The sequence below is a fragment of the Scedosporium apiospermum genome, assembly GCF_000732125.1.
Source record: "Scedosporium apiospermum strain IHEM 14462 chromosome Unknown SEQ_SAPIO_0176, whole genome shotgun sequence".
Lineage (NCBI taxonomy): Eukaryota > Fungi > Ascomycota > Sordariomycetes > Microascales > Microascaceae > Scedosporium > Scedosporium apiospermum.
In genome coordinates, this window is record NW_015971877.1 from 1339335 (window position 1) to 1354433 (window position 15099).

Sequence of the window (15099 nt, forward strand, 5' to 3'; positions counted from 1 at the left end):
TGGAGTCTGTGTGGGCAAGATGGACAAGATTTCTGACAAACTTCGGGAGTTGAGCTCGGCGCTTCACCTTAACCCGACCGGTTCTTTGGTACTGTGCCCTAACGGACCCCAGCCTGGACCGTCCACAGGGTTACGAAGAGTAGTGTAGAGCAGTGTACAAAGGTAGGGGGAATGCAGATCGCGGGCGCAGCTGGATAAACCAAGCATTGTAACTTGCTTGCCGAATCTGACGCAACCGACCGCAATTTTTTTTTCCACATTTTTTTCCCAAAATTTTTTTCGCCCTTCATTCTTGCCTTCTTTGGATTTACTTGTAGCCAAAGAGGTCTGCTGGTCCTCTACATGTGACTTTCTGCAAGGGTACCCCAGAGCAGACTAGGATAAAGCAAGCGCCCTCCAACTCTCCTTCGCCCGAGCCCCTTGCGTACCCGAGGAGTGACTTACACCGTCCACGCACTCCCGTACCCACCGAAACCCACGATGGGCTTCACCTTGGTCTCCATCGTCGTATTTCGGGCATGAATTTCCTGAAGATTTTTCCTTTCCTCATTTCCATTTTTCCTACTCCCCTTCTAATTTCCATCACAAAAAACGCTAGAAGGGCCGCCCCTTGTCGAAGGTTATTTTTGCACCTTCACGTGGGCCACCTGACTCACAAGTCTACCTATAGCCCCGTATTTACTCGTCAACTGACTGTATTCTAATTTCAGAAATGCCCCTGGTAACGAAGGTGGATGTCCAAAAGTGGGAAGAAGGAAAAACACCATCCGGTAAACCTCCCGCCGACCAGCCCCGGGCCAAACATCGTGAAACCCGTAAGGACCGGAGAAGAGGAAGACGAAGAGGTCCCGGAGGAGGCCAATGTACGCATGAACATGTATCATGTACCTGTCCCAAATCATCAAGAAATACGTAGACATGGCATAAGCGGCCCCCCGGTATCCCATTCCCCCAAATGCTATCTACACGCCCCCTAAACACACACACTCAACGCACGAACACACACAGAGAAACACACAAACGAAAGGAAAGGAAATACATATCAGATCCCAGCAAAAAGCGAAGTGGAAGGTCCTTCCCCATTCTCCCACCTTCCGCTCCGACCTGCTCCGGCAACCAGCGGCCGCACTCCCCTCCGTCGTACACCGAGCATCTAGACCTTTCTATTCCGGTGGGACCCCCCGTTAGTTCCCGAAATCCTGGGGCTGCTTGTTTTAAACGAAGAAAAAGAATGTGGGCAAAGCAAAAAATACACCTTCAAAAATAGCCCGCCCCAAAAGATTGAGTTGCTTTTCAGCTTTCCATTAGAGAAACACCCACTGTATTTCTTTCCGGGTTATTATCGTGAAGCCCACTTCTCCACAAGAGAGAACCGAGGACGGAGAAGATCCAGAGGGCCCCGCCCTGAAAGTCTTGTAGATTTTTAATGCTTTCTAAACAAAGAAGAGGGAACCCTAGGGGAGCTGGAACTGCCCTAGTTTTCGTTTCATAAAAAAATAGAGGGAAAAAAAAGTTGGCAATACCAATATACTTCGTACGCAGGTAAGAGAGCAAGATGGGGCCGGCGGAGGGGCTTGGAGAGGGGTGTAAGACCCGCTCTTGGAAGGGAGCAACCAATATTGTCTCAAAATTTCTCAGATCTTCCAATCGGGTACGGTCTCTGGATCTAGATTGTCTTTGTTTTTTTCTTTGTTCTGAAGATGGTAGCTTTGTATACCGGTGAGATTCGACTTGTATCTATACAGTTGTGGTACGCCGCCCCTGGGGGAACGAGAGATCCGGATGATGGCAGGCAACGGAGAGGAAGAGCATACACACCCCCCCTTGCCTTGTCAAGAGTGGCTTTGCAGGTCCGGCGCGATACGTCAAGGTGTGCCAAACAAAGAGCTTCGTACGCAGTAATGCAACGCAGCCGTAGCTTTCAGTTAGTTGCTGCCCAGCCCATCATTTCTCGGCACATAGCGAGGTATCATTTTTTCGGAAGCACCGCGGTTGTCTGGTCTCAACAACAAAGTGGCCAACAACAGAAGAAAACAGAGAAGAAAAAAAACTCATCAAAAAATACTTATTTTGACCACCTCATTTTGGCGACTACGACATTACTTCGTAATAACGACCGGTCCACTAAGGTGGAGCTGTGTGTGTGATATCAAGCACACAGAATCGTGCTTATAAAGGCAGTTTTTATATGGGCCCTTCTTCCGCCATCGATGACTTGCATGGCTACATTCCTGCTGCCCTTGGTCTTGGCGGTCCTCAAACTTGGATATCCTTCTTGCAGCCACCGTAATTCAACGGTCCTCCCTCCCCGATGTGACATGGGTGGGTCTACGAAATCTTCCGTAAACGCTCACTCCGTCTGGAGATGTACCGGGACGACATGCCCAGCGTTCGAAACTGACATGGCCTTGTCCCTTCTTAGGCCGAATCCGTAATAAGCTTAGTGATCTTGCCAATAGCAATCGTTTGTCCCTGGATGACCCATATTAGCAACGTGGTTCGTGCTTTTTCCCAGATGTCGGGAGCGGGAGGGGAGTAGTGAGTTTGGGGAAAGGACGGGAGGAGAGTTTTGAGGAAGGGAAGAGGACGGAGGAGGGCTTCCGGCTGCATGGGCCCCGATCTAGGCCCATGGGCTGGCCCTACGTAGCTCTCTCACATGACACATACCTGGTCTCTCAATGTGAAGCGGCCCATCTGGGGATAGTCTTCGAAGCGCTCGATACATACGCTTCCCGCGCCGCCAATAACCTGCATCCTGGCGATGATGCTGTCACCCTTCTTGGCGTGCGTCGGCGGGAGCTTACTCTTCCGCCCGGTTCCCTTTTGAAGCTTGTGCAGCAACGCCGCGAACGTAACCTCCTCGATAGCAGCGTGTACGTGCAACACGCAGTTGAAGCCGGCTGTGAGAATGCTCTTGAGATCGAGAATACGGATCTGGGCTTCGAATTCGCTGACGCAGTGCACCAATCGCTTCGGAGAGCAAAGAACGAAGCCGGGAAGGATATCTTCTTCCTCAATGCCCTTGAGTCGAATACGCACCTGGTCACCGCATTGGGCGATCGGGATCTCGTCTTCAGCCTCAGCGTACACCGCCATCACTTCGACGTTCTGCTTATTGGGCATCATGATTAAGCTCATTCCCTTCTTCACAACACCGGCCTCGATCTTGCCCTCCACCATGGTACCTAGATCACGGTACTTGCCATTGACGGCCATCATGAACGGAGCATTCACCTTCCTTTCAAGCGCCTTCATGCCGTCAAGGTATTCAAGCAGGGATGGTCCGTCATACCAAGGACACACAGACTTTGGTACGCGATCCTTGATGCCCTGGATCTGTTGAGCGGCGATGGGGATAAACATGACATCCGTCTTGAGGTTGTAACCCGTGCCCTTGAGGAACTGAGAGAGCTTCGTAGTGCACTCGTTGTATCGCGCCTGCGACCAGTTGACCGTGGGGTCGTCCATCTTGTTGATAACAACGACGAGCTTATTGACACCCTGGGTCTTGGCAAGCATAGCGTGCTCGCGGGTCTGACCACCCCTTTCGAACCCGGTCTCGTACTCTCCCTTACGGGCGCTGATGACGAGAATACCAACATCCGCTTGAGAGGCACCGCCAATCATGTTGGGAACGTAGGTCTTGTGTCCAGGGGCGTCGAGGATACTGTATCGGCGCTTGTCGGTCTCGAAGAATCCACGACCGACTTCAACAGTCTTTCCCTTCGAACGCTCTTCCTTTGTCAAGTCCAGGACCCAAGAGAGATACCACGATTCACGGCCCATGTCCTTGGCCTCTTTTCGGTACTTGTCAATAGTACGCTCATCAACCATCCCAGTAGCGTAGAGAATGGATCCACCCAAGGTGGACTTGCCGGCGTCGACGTGGCCGATGAAGATGATGTTGACGTGCTCCTTTCCGTAAATTTCCTTCAGAGTATCCTCATCGACATCAGCGGCTTGCTCCTTCTGGACGGCGTCCGCATCTCGCACGGGCCCCTTGGAGCTGCCCGCGGTCGGGCTCGAGCGACCGGACGAAGGGGTTGGTGAAGTCTTTCCGCTAGCTGACGCTCCAGTCTTGCTGATCGCCTTCGCCGCCGTAGCCTTCGCGCCGTCGTCGGTCTTTAGTGCAGCCTCCTTCTTAGTCTCTGCCTTTGGAGCCTCGGCCTTCTTAGGTGCCTCGGCCTTCTTGGACGGATCAACAGCTCCGGAGCCGCCAATGGAGAGTACCTTGGCCTTGGGCTTGGTTACGTCTGCGCCCAAAGAAAGGACCTTGGCACCACCCTCTTTCTGTACGGGAGGCTTGGCCTGGGCGGCGGGCGCCGCGGCAGCAGGGCCCTTGGGAGGCGCGGTTTGTTGGGATTGCGGCTGGGTTCGCTGTTGCTGTTGCTGTTGCTGCCTTTGCTGTTGTTGTTGTTGTTGAGGTTGAGACACCTGCTGCTGGGGACGTTGCTGTTGCTGTTGGAAGTTCTGCTGCCCATACTGAGGGAATTGGCCGCCTGTGGGATCGCGAGGAAGCGAGTTAGTTGGTGCATCTTCCGATGTGGCTTGAGAGAGAAGCCATCGGGAGGAAAGGTGGGCGGGAAAACGAACCGTATTGCTGGCCATATCCGCCTTGCTGATATCCTTGACCACCCTGTCCGTACTGATCATAGCCCTGTTGACCGCCGTACTGGGGGTAATAACCTTGCTGATAGTATTGCTGGTACTGGGGCGCGTAACCGCCGTAGGCTTGGCCCGGCTGGAAGCTCTGCGCGGTGGGCTGGAAAGCGGCGGCGGCGGCGTTCGCTCGGAAGGCGCCACCCTGGCCCTGGCCCTGGCCTTGCTGGTTGATATTCAGCTGCTGCTGAGTTTGCCTGGACAGGCTCTCATCCTGGGCAGCAGGATCGTCCTCCCACGAGTTGAGGTGAGACATGGTGGTTTGAGGCTCGTGAAATGGATGGTTGGAAGTATGTAGAAATACTGGAAAGTGATAATACAAGAGGCTTGGATGTGTCCTATTCTTAAAGCTGTTATGTACAGGGAATGTTAGGACACCGCCCAAAATATGATGACGCGCAAGAGAAGTGGAACTTGGCGCACAAGGGAGGGACAGGGACTAAGGAAGAGGGCGGGGGTATCTCACAGTTGCCAGGAGTTACAGCCTAATGTGAAGAGAGCTGCTGGCGGAAGAGGACTTTATGTAGGCAAGACTCCTCCTTTGGAATCACAGATGAGGATGGTGGCTGTGATAAAGGAATCCAGTTGTTGCTTCAGCAGAGGCAAAAAAAAAAGGGATGCTGTCAAGCGAAAAATCAAGTGTGGAAGGAGTGACTTTTTGATAAGTCTGGAATTGCCCCGCCATGGTTCGTCGCCCTGGAACAAGGAAAACCTGAAGCGGGGCTGTTTGTGTAAGTACCTCTACAGTGCATTTGTATGGACATATTTTGCAACAATACAGCTAAAAGAGTCGCACAAAATTAATTGAAGCTTCAATTAACACTGTATAAGCACGGCCAAAAATACCTCGTGGTCGAGGGCAAAATCCATTCGATGTGGTGGTTGACTTGTTGACCTAGACTCGGTGATCAGATAATATGGAACGTCCCTGCCTAAAACTGCTGAATTGACCCGAGCCTAAGGATCAATTAATGCAGTCGATCGAACCTTCCCAGCCGAAAATCAGGCTGCGCTGACGTCCTGACTCACCGAGTCTAGCACAGCCAACAATGAAAGGTCAAATGATGCTGCTGACTTGGGCGTTTGTGCTACTGTAGATATGATTCATATTTTAGGATTTGAACTCGATAGCTATCCTGGTCAGACCGGAAACTGGGCTCTGCCTATGGAGCTTGGACTGGAAGTACATACGTACATTTTAACCCTCGTCGATGCCCATCATTGATGTGTTGTCTCTCAGGGGTGTTGTTGCTGTCCCCCTTGCACATGCACGTGTGATTTGAGAAGGCACCAACCAAAGCTTCTGTTATTCTATTCTCACTATCCCAGGCCAAAACCAAAACAACAAACCCAACACAGGGAATGAACCTATGCACTTTCCCCTCCCATATATGCCTCTAGACATAATGGAATCATCCCCGGTTTCCCCTTGCCACCGATGGACGCCCTACTCTCACGGCTTGGTGTCCAGGCTATGAACTATGCCATCAGGTCGGGACTTGCCCTTACCTCGACATATGCCATTTCTCAATGTTCTCGTCTTTTAAAGACTGTTGATGACAAGAATCTACGTACTGAGCTGAAGTCTCTCCAGAAGCGTCTCGACAGCAAGATACAGGTTGGTACTACGTGATGTCTTCTTGTCAACCTTCATGGTTTGGCCTCTTAGAATGCAGAGATATTCAAAGCTAATCATCTTTTTTAAGATTATATCACCCGCCATCGATCTTATCGAGTTCAAGTACGTCCTGGCACTGCCATCCTCCGATTCGAACCGAGGCTATGCTATCGATTATCTCTCTACTAACTCATCAATTACCCGCCTCGCAGGTCCGGTCGGGGAAACATATTCCTAGAATCAGCCGTCCCTCTCGCCAAGTCACTACACCAAGACATCATCTCCTTGGGAAAGCGCCTAGAGGATATAGCAGCCGCAGAAGAAGAATTAGCAGAGAGACGATGTCCGAGAGAAACACCCGAAAGGCAGGAAGCAGCATTCAGGTCTATAATCCTCGATCTCAAGAATCTCCTTGCGCGGATCGACCATGATATCCCACTACTGCAGCTTGCCATTACAGCCTCTGGTGAAAGTTTGGGTACCTCACTGCCACCCGGGGTCTCCCCGTCTCGTCTGCTCCAAGCCAGTACCTTTTTGATTGTGGGTGATACCCAATATGCCGAGGCCACCAAGCCCGTCCAAATCGGGCCATCCTTTACCTTGTCTCTCTACATGCTTTTCCTAGGCCATGCTTCGACTACTTCTGGACAAGCGAACGATGACCCCACCGCGGTTGTTGTCGATGAGAATCCGCCGTCGACACCAAGAACACAAAGAAGCCCCGAGTCGCGAGAAAAGGTGCCTTACGGCTTTGGGGAAAATGAGAGAAAGCCTATTTGGCAAGAGGTGATGCACAAAGCTCGGGTTCGATTATGCCGTACGCCTATACACTACGTTTTTGACCCTCTTGAGGGTTACAGACCAAAATCCGGGCATTCGACGGATGTAGCGCCGGATTATTTCCCGACCGATGAGTTTTCATACCACCTGGAGATCGTCGAGGACTTGGATGATGGGCGGGTCCATGACGATTTTCAACCCTCTCCGTATGATACCGTTTGCAATGCCGGAAGACGAGAGTCTATTCCGATTCATCATTTGTCCAAAATATTCTACACAGATACGGGAAGAATATTAAACGTGGGCAACGGGACGGGGTATGATAACAACCCGGTCCTGCTCCTAAAACGCGATCTTGCCCCAAAGGTCCCGTCACGCATGGCGGAGCGCCTAGAGCTGTACAACTCTCTGACGAGCAGTAATGAGTTGCTAAGAGGAGAATACTTGAACTCGGAAGAGTCGGATGAGCAGCTAGACATTGACCGCCAACTGACTATCGAGAGCCGGCGCCAGGCAACTAGAAAAGACGAGGCTTCGCGTGGCCTGGAAAAGGAGCAATGGAGGCTGCCTATGCATTTAGATCCCGAGTGGCTAGCTCTCGAGGTCTTTGAAGAGGACGAGTCAGAGACTAGTGATCTCGACGAAGACAGCGAATCAGACCAAGAAGCGCAACAGCAGCCTCGCCACGAAAGGCGGTCACTAGACTCGAGTCTGATTGACCAGATTCGGCGCCTCTCTGTCATGTCGTCGCATGGCACCGCGTCTCAATCGTCTTCGCGTCCTGTATCCCAGAACTTGAGCGTTCAAAAAGCATCGGCGAGCCAAGAGTCTTTGGTTGCGAGGTCTCCATTTGGGGCTATCGCCTCATCGCTATCTCTCATGGAAATGCTGATCCGCTTGAGTAGTCTTCAAGAGTTTCAGCAAATGTGCCACCTATCCATTCCCGATCACATCCTGACGTTCTTTTTGGAAGAGACGTCGACTACGGGATTGACGGGTGAGGATAAGTGGAACGCGAGGAATGATGCTAAGCGAAGAGTTGGATTTGATCCGTATACCGATAGTCCAAGCAAGTGATTTGATGGGACTTACGAAGTACTCCCAGACGGATCACTATGCTTCCTGAGAATGAGACCAATCAAGGCCCATAGACTAATAACACTAATAACGATCGAGCGTTTTGGAGATGATATCTACCACGGAATGTAGAGAAATTGGAAGGAAGAAAAATATCGTCAAGAGCTGGAGCTGAAGCTGAATGGCCCGCCGTATTCGGTACGATGGTTTTACGTATGTGAGCCCCGTCCAGAGGGAGCTTGGGACAAAAATAAAGCTGCGATGCAGTGTGGAATTTCCGTCACTAAAAATGCTAGAGCCTGGCTATTTTTCGGCTGATTCATATGTTTCTTGGTCATAGCAAATCACAGCTGCCCGAATGGCTCCTGCCTGTGGCGTGGTTCGTCATCCAGTGACGAAGATAGCATCTGGTTACGTATTGTTACTGACTGGTCCCACCCAAATTCCCCCTCCTAAATTAGCCCAATACCTTGCGCCGGAGACAAGGCTGCTGCTCCTGCTGCTGGTGATCCCTTGCTTGGCAGCACCAAGCATTCTAGGCTCCACCAATACTCATACTCCTTCCAATAACCGCCACCGTATCCCCATCACCAACATCTGTTGATGAATTCCTATTTTTTAATGTCTTAGCCATCGTCCGCTTCTTCCTGCGATAATTTATACCCCGTCTCGCAAAAAGGAGAGCCCTCATCGAGCCCACTGTGCGACCGACGAATACACGAAACCTCGATACATCACATCCTCCTCCTCCCTCATCATGTTTCGTGCGGCAGCGGCTGGTCCTTTTGACGAAGTCGTCGGTATGTGGTGACTACCTATTGATTTACCCTGATACTTCCATCCCGATCCAATGTAATAAATTCTGACTATGATTCCCGAACCAATAGCCCAGGCGACCGACGAGAACCTTACCTCGGAGGATTGGGGAGCTATCATGACAGTCTGCGACCGGGTGTCTGCCGACAATAGTGGTCCCAAAGAGGCTGTCCAGAGCATAATCAAGCGCCTCGCGCATCGAAATGCTAATGTACAGCTTTATACTCTCGAGGTATGTCTTTGAAGCGCTGCGACTTATCAGCTCATACCTGAGGAGACCCCTTCGACAGTGTGATCGCTTTCTAACCCTGTGTCCCCTTCATCTTAGCTTGCAAATGCGCTCAGCCAGAACTGTGGCAAGGAGATGCACCGCGAACTTGCCAGCCGTGCCTTCACGGATGCCCTACTGAAGCTTGCGAACGACCGAAATACCCACAACCAAGTCAAGGTTAGGATCCTCGAGAGGATGAAGGAGTGGTCCGACATGTTCAAGAACGATGCCGACCTCGGAATCATGTACGATGCTTTTTACCGCCTCAAGCAGACCAACCCCACGCTAGAGCCGCCCTCGGCACCCCAGAAGAACAACCTTACCGATCTCGACCGACAAAAGGAAGAGGAAGAGCTTCAGATGGCCCTGAAGCTGTCGCTGCAAGAGGAGGAGCGTAAGAAGAAGACCTCCGAGTCTGCGACTGCTACGGCGTCAACCTCCGCCGCCGGTGGTGCCGCTGCCGCTGCCGCCGAGATAAAACCAGTGGCGTCGGGAACAACAGCGGCGACGGTCTCCCGTGTCCGCGCTCTATACGACTTTGTGCCGTCCGAGAGTGGCGAGCTTGAATTCAAGAAGGGAGATGTGATTGCCGTCCTAGAATCCGTGTACAAGGACTGGTGGCGCGGCTCCCTTCGCGGGAAGACGGGCATCTTCCCTCTCAACTACGTCGAAAAGCTCACGGATCCCACTCCTGAGGAGCTTCAGCGCGAGGCACAGATGGAGGCAGAGGTGTTTGCCGAGATTAAGAATGTCGAGAAGCTCTTGACGTTGCTGAGCGCTTCGAATACCTCGCCCCGGGAGGAGGATAATGACGAGATTGCTGTACGTCTGGTTTCGTGTCCCATCGAAACGAGCTGCGTGGTTACTAACTTACGATGTTAGAAATTGTACCACCAAACGACTGCAATTCGCCCTAAGCTCATCCGATTGATTGAAAAGTACTCTCAGAAGAAAGGCATGTCAAAGACGTGATTAAACTTCACTGCCACGAATTTTGCTAACAATAATTTCCCTGCAGATGACTTCACACAGTTGAATGAAAAGTTCATCAAGGCTCGTCGGGATTATGAAGCCCTTTTGGAGTCGTCGATGGCCCATCCTCCTCAGCCGTCATACCACCAATACATGCCGGGGCCCCCGCAGCCAGGCTACCCACCCCAGGGTGGCCCTGGAGGACCGCCTCATGATGCTCAAAGATTTTACACGCCTGGGCCTCAGGGTATGTATTGACCCAAATATGGCAAGCTCGAACACGCGTTAACGTGTGGTAAATAGACTACCATGGCGTCAGCCCTCCGCCTGGAAACTTCCAACGCCCGAGCCAGGCGACACCCGCTCCTTTCTATGTCGCCGGAGCCGAAATCCCCTCCGGCGGGAACCCTCATGCCCCATCTCAACAGCAATCGTACCCAATCCGACCTGGCCCGACTTCCAGCGGATCTGCAGGTCAACCTGCTCCGATCAATACGTCTTCACCTCCTCCAGCATCCAACCAATACACTGCCTACTCGCAAGTGAACCAGCGCCCTGGGAGCACGTACGGTGCTCAAGAACTAGCGACGTCGGTGTACGACTCACCCATCGCTCCGCATAACCAGAACTCTCTAAACCCTGCGGCCCCTTACTCGCCTGATGACCCGTACAATCCTCCCAACGCTGGTGGTCCTCTCGCCCAGCCTACCGCACCTGCTGCACACGCGCAGCCATCGCAGCCCCAGTACCAGAGCTACAATCCTTCGCAGAACCAGGCTCAGTACGACGGAGCTCCCCCCGCACCCTCTGGTGCAGCTCCTCCCGTACCACAGGCACTAGCTCCCGGTAGGCCAGAGAATGCCGTGTCTCCTCCTCCGGGCGGACTGTATGACGCGCGCCAGGGTTTGCCCAGCCAGGCGGGCAACGGACACCCGCAGTACAAGCCTTATGTACCACCTTCTTCGGAGCCTAGCGCACCTGGCCCTGCCGACTACTACCGCCAGCCCAGCGGCTACTAATCGCATCGGCGAAGAGAGGACCTCCAGGGTTCGCTAGTTAGTTGTATATGGAACGCAAGGAGAGGATTCTTTTTTTGTTTTCTAGAGAGGCTATATGAATTGGGATGGCAAGTGCCTTGGTATTCATCATTGAACTTATTCTCCTGCTTGGCGTTTGGCGTGGCCTTTCTTCCATTTAGCTAGTTGTATGTCACACTCTTGTCGCAGACGTAAACTTTCATTTAGTGATAATTCGAGTGGAATACTGGCAAATGCGCAGTGCAAATATGTGACCGTTAAAACCCAGGCCGTATCGTAAGAAAACTTATGCGGGGAAATAAACAGGCAATATTGCGGACATCTATGGTCGGCGCGGAGAATTGATGTGTTGTACACGGCGCATATCGTACAGAAAACTTGGCCTTCCCATCAAGGCCATCGAGATCAGCTCGCCGCCGTTCCACTTCACCGAAACCACCAATTCACAGAGGCATTCAAAGATCCACCCTCGCCCTCACTCCTCACAGAATGCCACCAACCCATAGGAATAAACAGCGCATCCCCGGGCCCAACCCTCGCTTCAAACATCTCCGCGTCATGCGCCTCACCATCTTCCCAGACCATCTCGTGAAGAAGCTCCCTCTCGGGGCCGTACATCATATCCGCCAACCTAATCCTCGAAGACCCGCTCCGTCCCAACTTCGTCTGCACATTCCTAAAAAGCGCATCCCCGGCGGCGGGCTTCACGAGTCGTACGACTTTCACGCCGTGTAGCTGGCAGAAGAGGTTCGGGTTAGGATCGCGGTGGAGAGGGGTATATGTCGGTTCGAGACCGAGCCATATGCTCGAGGCGTAGATGTCTCCCTTTCCGGAGTTGGCGACGATGCGTGGTGTTGGGAGGTCGGCGGCTAGCTTTGGTGGTAGGTCTGAGATGGGGGATTGGGCGATGTAGAGCTGGCGGAGGGGGGTGTTTGGGAATGAGCGGTTGAAGGCGACGGCGGAGAGGAGGAGGGAGAGTGGAGCGTGGAATTGGAGGAAGGAGGGTGGGGAGTTGGGGGGTTTGAGGAATGTGGATTGGATGGGGATGAGGGAGTTTAATAGGAGAGTTTCCTGGGGAGATGTTTGGGTTGAGAGCCAGGAGAGGAAGAGGCATATAGCATCTTGTTGGTCGCTGACGGGGTTTGAGAGTGGTTGAGGGCTCATGAGCTCGTAGGGAAAGGGGTGGTAGAAGAATTCTGAGAGGTAGGAACTCAAAGGCCCCGGGTTCGCTGGATCAGAGCTCGATGATGCATCTTGGATGCCGGTGAACCACTTTTCTTGAGCTGGAAGAAAGTTTGGCTGTGCATTTGTAAGTGGGGCGTGAAATGCGAGAGGAATCTTGAGGTTTTCCGTCAATTTTATGAACTCTTGGATGTCTGCATCGTGGAACGGAGCTTCGAGGACAGCAACTCTGGAGGGTAGAGCTCGATGGGAAATAGCCCGATTCAAGCTCTGTGGCAGTCGCCGAAAATTAGAGATGGGTCTAAGTTTATTCATTCCTAGAACAAGGGGGTACACTAATTATTCTGCGTAGTATACCCTTCCGACCCTGACCGACTTTTCAGCCTCTTCTCGACTCGAAGCTATACGAAAACGGCGATGCTCTGTCGAATCCGTGTTGGACAAGAGCTCCTTCCCTGAACCGCCATGTAAGTTGGAGGAAGACAATATTCGATGACTAAGCAGCCAGTGGCACAGATCATCCAGACCACGTGCAAGCTACGATAAGATAAGACGACCTGAGGCTGGCTGACAAGTGATGGGGCACAATTGATTCAGGTGCGATGGCGGTGGTCCCACCAACCACTTTGGCCTGGCCCTCAGCGCACGCCCACAGCCCCCCTAATAACAACATCCTACGCCGCACCGCATCATCTGTTGATAAGAAGCGATTGGATTTGCCTTCCGGCTTGGGTCTGGCCACCACGACATTGGGATGGACAAATCTTTGACGACCCTGGCGACTTGATATATATCCCCGACGAAGGCCCTCTATGCCCGAACATCGATAACCTCGCTCCCTGATCTTTCCGCTCTGACTCTATATTCATCCATTGTTTTGCTTGGCTCTCTCTCAAGGCTGCTGCCCTGATTCCCGCCTGCCCCGCTAAAGCCTAGTGCCTGGGTCGCGACTTGGAATCGCCGTTTTCCTCCCGACTTTTCGTCACGTTCGAACCACCCGCCAGCTCCCAGATGACAGCGAAACCTCGACGGCCATGATCGCGTTCGTAGCTTGATTCTCAACCTCTTGGAATCCCTCGTCGATTCATCCAACGAACCCGCCCCGGTCCTTCTCAGCCCTTAATTCTGGCGTCATTTGGCCTCAGTGCTGCATTTTTCCGCTGGCGCCCACCACCCCCGCTATTTTCCACACAGAGACGCCCCGCTCCTCTCTGAGTCCCCTGGACCTCTATCAACAACACGCTCTCCTTCGATATAACGGAGCGCAACCCCGAAGATACCCTCTTCGCTCTTTTTTTTTTTTTTTTTTTCTTCGTTGGCGGCCCTGAACTCTGGGTATAGAGTGGTCGCTCGATGGTGCTTAGCATCATGTCCACGTCCTCGGGTCCGGCCGATACGTGGATTTCGTCCTACTGCTCGACCGTTGGACATGAGTATTTCGCGGAAGTTTCGGAGGACTTTATTGAGGATGACTTTAACTTGACGGGTCTGCAGACCCAGGTTGCCATGTACAAGGAGGCTTTAGAGGTACACTCGATAATCCCGACCCCGTCCGTGCCTTGTTCCTCCCCCGGCACACCTTAACTGCATCGCATATTTTTTTTTCCGTCTCTTTCTTCTCCCCATGAATAGAGGATGCAACCTACGAATTCTTTTATTTTTGTTTTATTTTTTAAGGGCATTTAACGTGGGCTAACATGATGTCTATCGCGCTAGATGATTCTTGATGTGGAGCCCGAGGACGACGAGGATGACGAAGAAGAAGACGAGGAAGACGACGAGGGCGAGTCAGGAGAGAACCAGGATCGCATGATTGCGAGGCAAGAGAGACGACATGCCGCCCACAGTCGAATGGCCAGCGACCTGTCCGTCATCGAGTCGTCAGCCGAGTTGCTGTATGGTCTTATCCACCAACGATACATCTGCTCGAGAGCCGGCATCCAGCAAATGAGCGAAAAGTACGAGCTCGGCCATTTCGGCGCTTGCCCCCGCACCAATTGCGAGATGGCGCGAACTCTCCCCGTCGGGCTTTCCGACATCCCTGGCGAGGACACGGTCAAGCTGTTTTGCCCCTCCTGCCTCGACGTATACGTTCCCCCTAATAGCCGATTCCAGACCGTGGACGGCGCCTTCTTCGGCCGCACTTTCGGTGCCCTCTTCCTCCTGACCTTCCCCGAATACGATCTGACGAAACGCGGCGTCGAGTTCCTCTCCAACACGAGGATCCAAGAGGGTTCCGAGATCATTAACGGTGTGTACGCGCGTAACATAGCGCCGGGGCTTGGTCGAAACCGGATCTACCAACCCAAGATTTACGGCTTTAGGGTGTCTGAGCTCGCTCGCTCAGGGCCCCGTATGCAGTGGCTGAGAAACCGACCCGATAACCTAAACGAGCTCGACGAGGCCAGGCTCTACGCCGAGCAACACCCAGACTCCGATTCCGACGAGGACATGACCTCCACCGGGAGGGGCATCGGCCGTCCCAGGCCTCCTGGGGGCGCTGCTAAAATTCGATCGAGGCGGCATGGGCCCAACGGTAGCCCGATGAACGTGGAGACTGCTAATGGTGCGGAGTCAGAGCTATGATGAAGAGAGCAGTCATGGGGGACGCTTAGGAGCAGGGAGCAGGAGTAGGACGGCGTGTGTATGTGGAGGGTTTTCATGGCACGGCGTTTATAGGTGTTGCG

At 52.8% G+C, this 15099-nt stretch overlaps 4 protein-coding genes and 1 pseudogene across 4 annotated transcripts; 3 read left to right on the forward strand and 2 right to left on the reverse strand.

The window, feature by feature from the left end:
* Positions 1–2418: 2418 nt before the first annotated feature.
* SAPIO_CDS10905 (Eukaryotic peptide chain release factor GTP-binding subunit) lies at positions 2419–4915 on the reverse strand (the record flags this gene model as incomplete). Its single annotated transcript, XM_016784439.1, has 3 exons — positions 2419–2472; positions 2668–4499; positions 4594–4915. 3 exons carry the CDS (start codon positions 4913–4915, stop codon positions 2419–2421), a joined length of 2208 nt encoding a protein of 735 aa, XP_016638654.1.
* A 1182-nt stretch (positions 4916–6097) lies between these two features.
* Positions 6098–8134, forward strand: SAPIO_CDS10906 (RanGTP-binding protein; the record flags this gene model as incomplete). The annotated part of the gene is made up of 3 exons (XM_016784440.1): positions 6098–6277; positions 6366–6400; positions 6490–8134. 3 exons carry the CDS (start codon positions 6098–6100, stop codon positions 8132–8134), a joined length of 1860 nt encoding a protein of 619 aa, XP_016638655.1.
* A 757-nt stretch (positions 8135–8891) lies between these two features.
* SAPIO_CDS10907 (Class E vacuolar protein-sorting machinery protein hse-1) lies at positions 8892–11212 on the forward strand (the record flags this gene model as incomplete). The annotated part of the gene is made up of 5 exons (XM_016784441.1): positions 8892–8934; positions 9022–9182; positions 9279–10043; positions 10254–10440; positions 10497–11212. 5 exons carry the CDS (start codon positions 8892–8894, stop codon positions 11210–11212), a joined length of 1872 nt encoding a protein of 623 aa, XP_016638656.1.
* A 444-nt stretch (positions 11213–11656) lies between these two features.
* SAPIO_CDS10908 lies at positions 11657–12394 on the reverse strand (annotated as a pseudogene; the record flags this gene model as incomplete).
* Positions 12395–13780: 1386 nt separating this feature from the next.
* On the forward strand, positions 13781–14998 carry SAPIO_CDS10909 (Casein kinase II subunit beta-1; the record flags this gene model as incomplete). The annotated part of the gene is made up of 2 exons (XM_016784442.1): positions 13781–13939; positions 14129–14998. The coding sequence occupies 2 exons, from the start codon at positions 13781–13783 to the stop codon at positions 14996–14998; spliced, it is 1029 nt and encodes a 342-aa protein (XP_016638657.1).
* Positions 14999–15099: the final 101 nt, after the last annotated feature.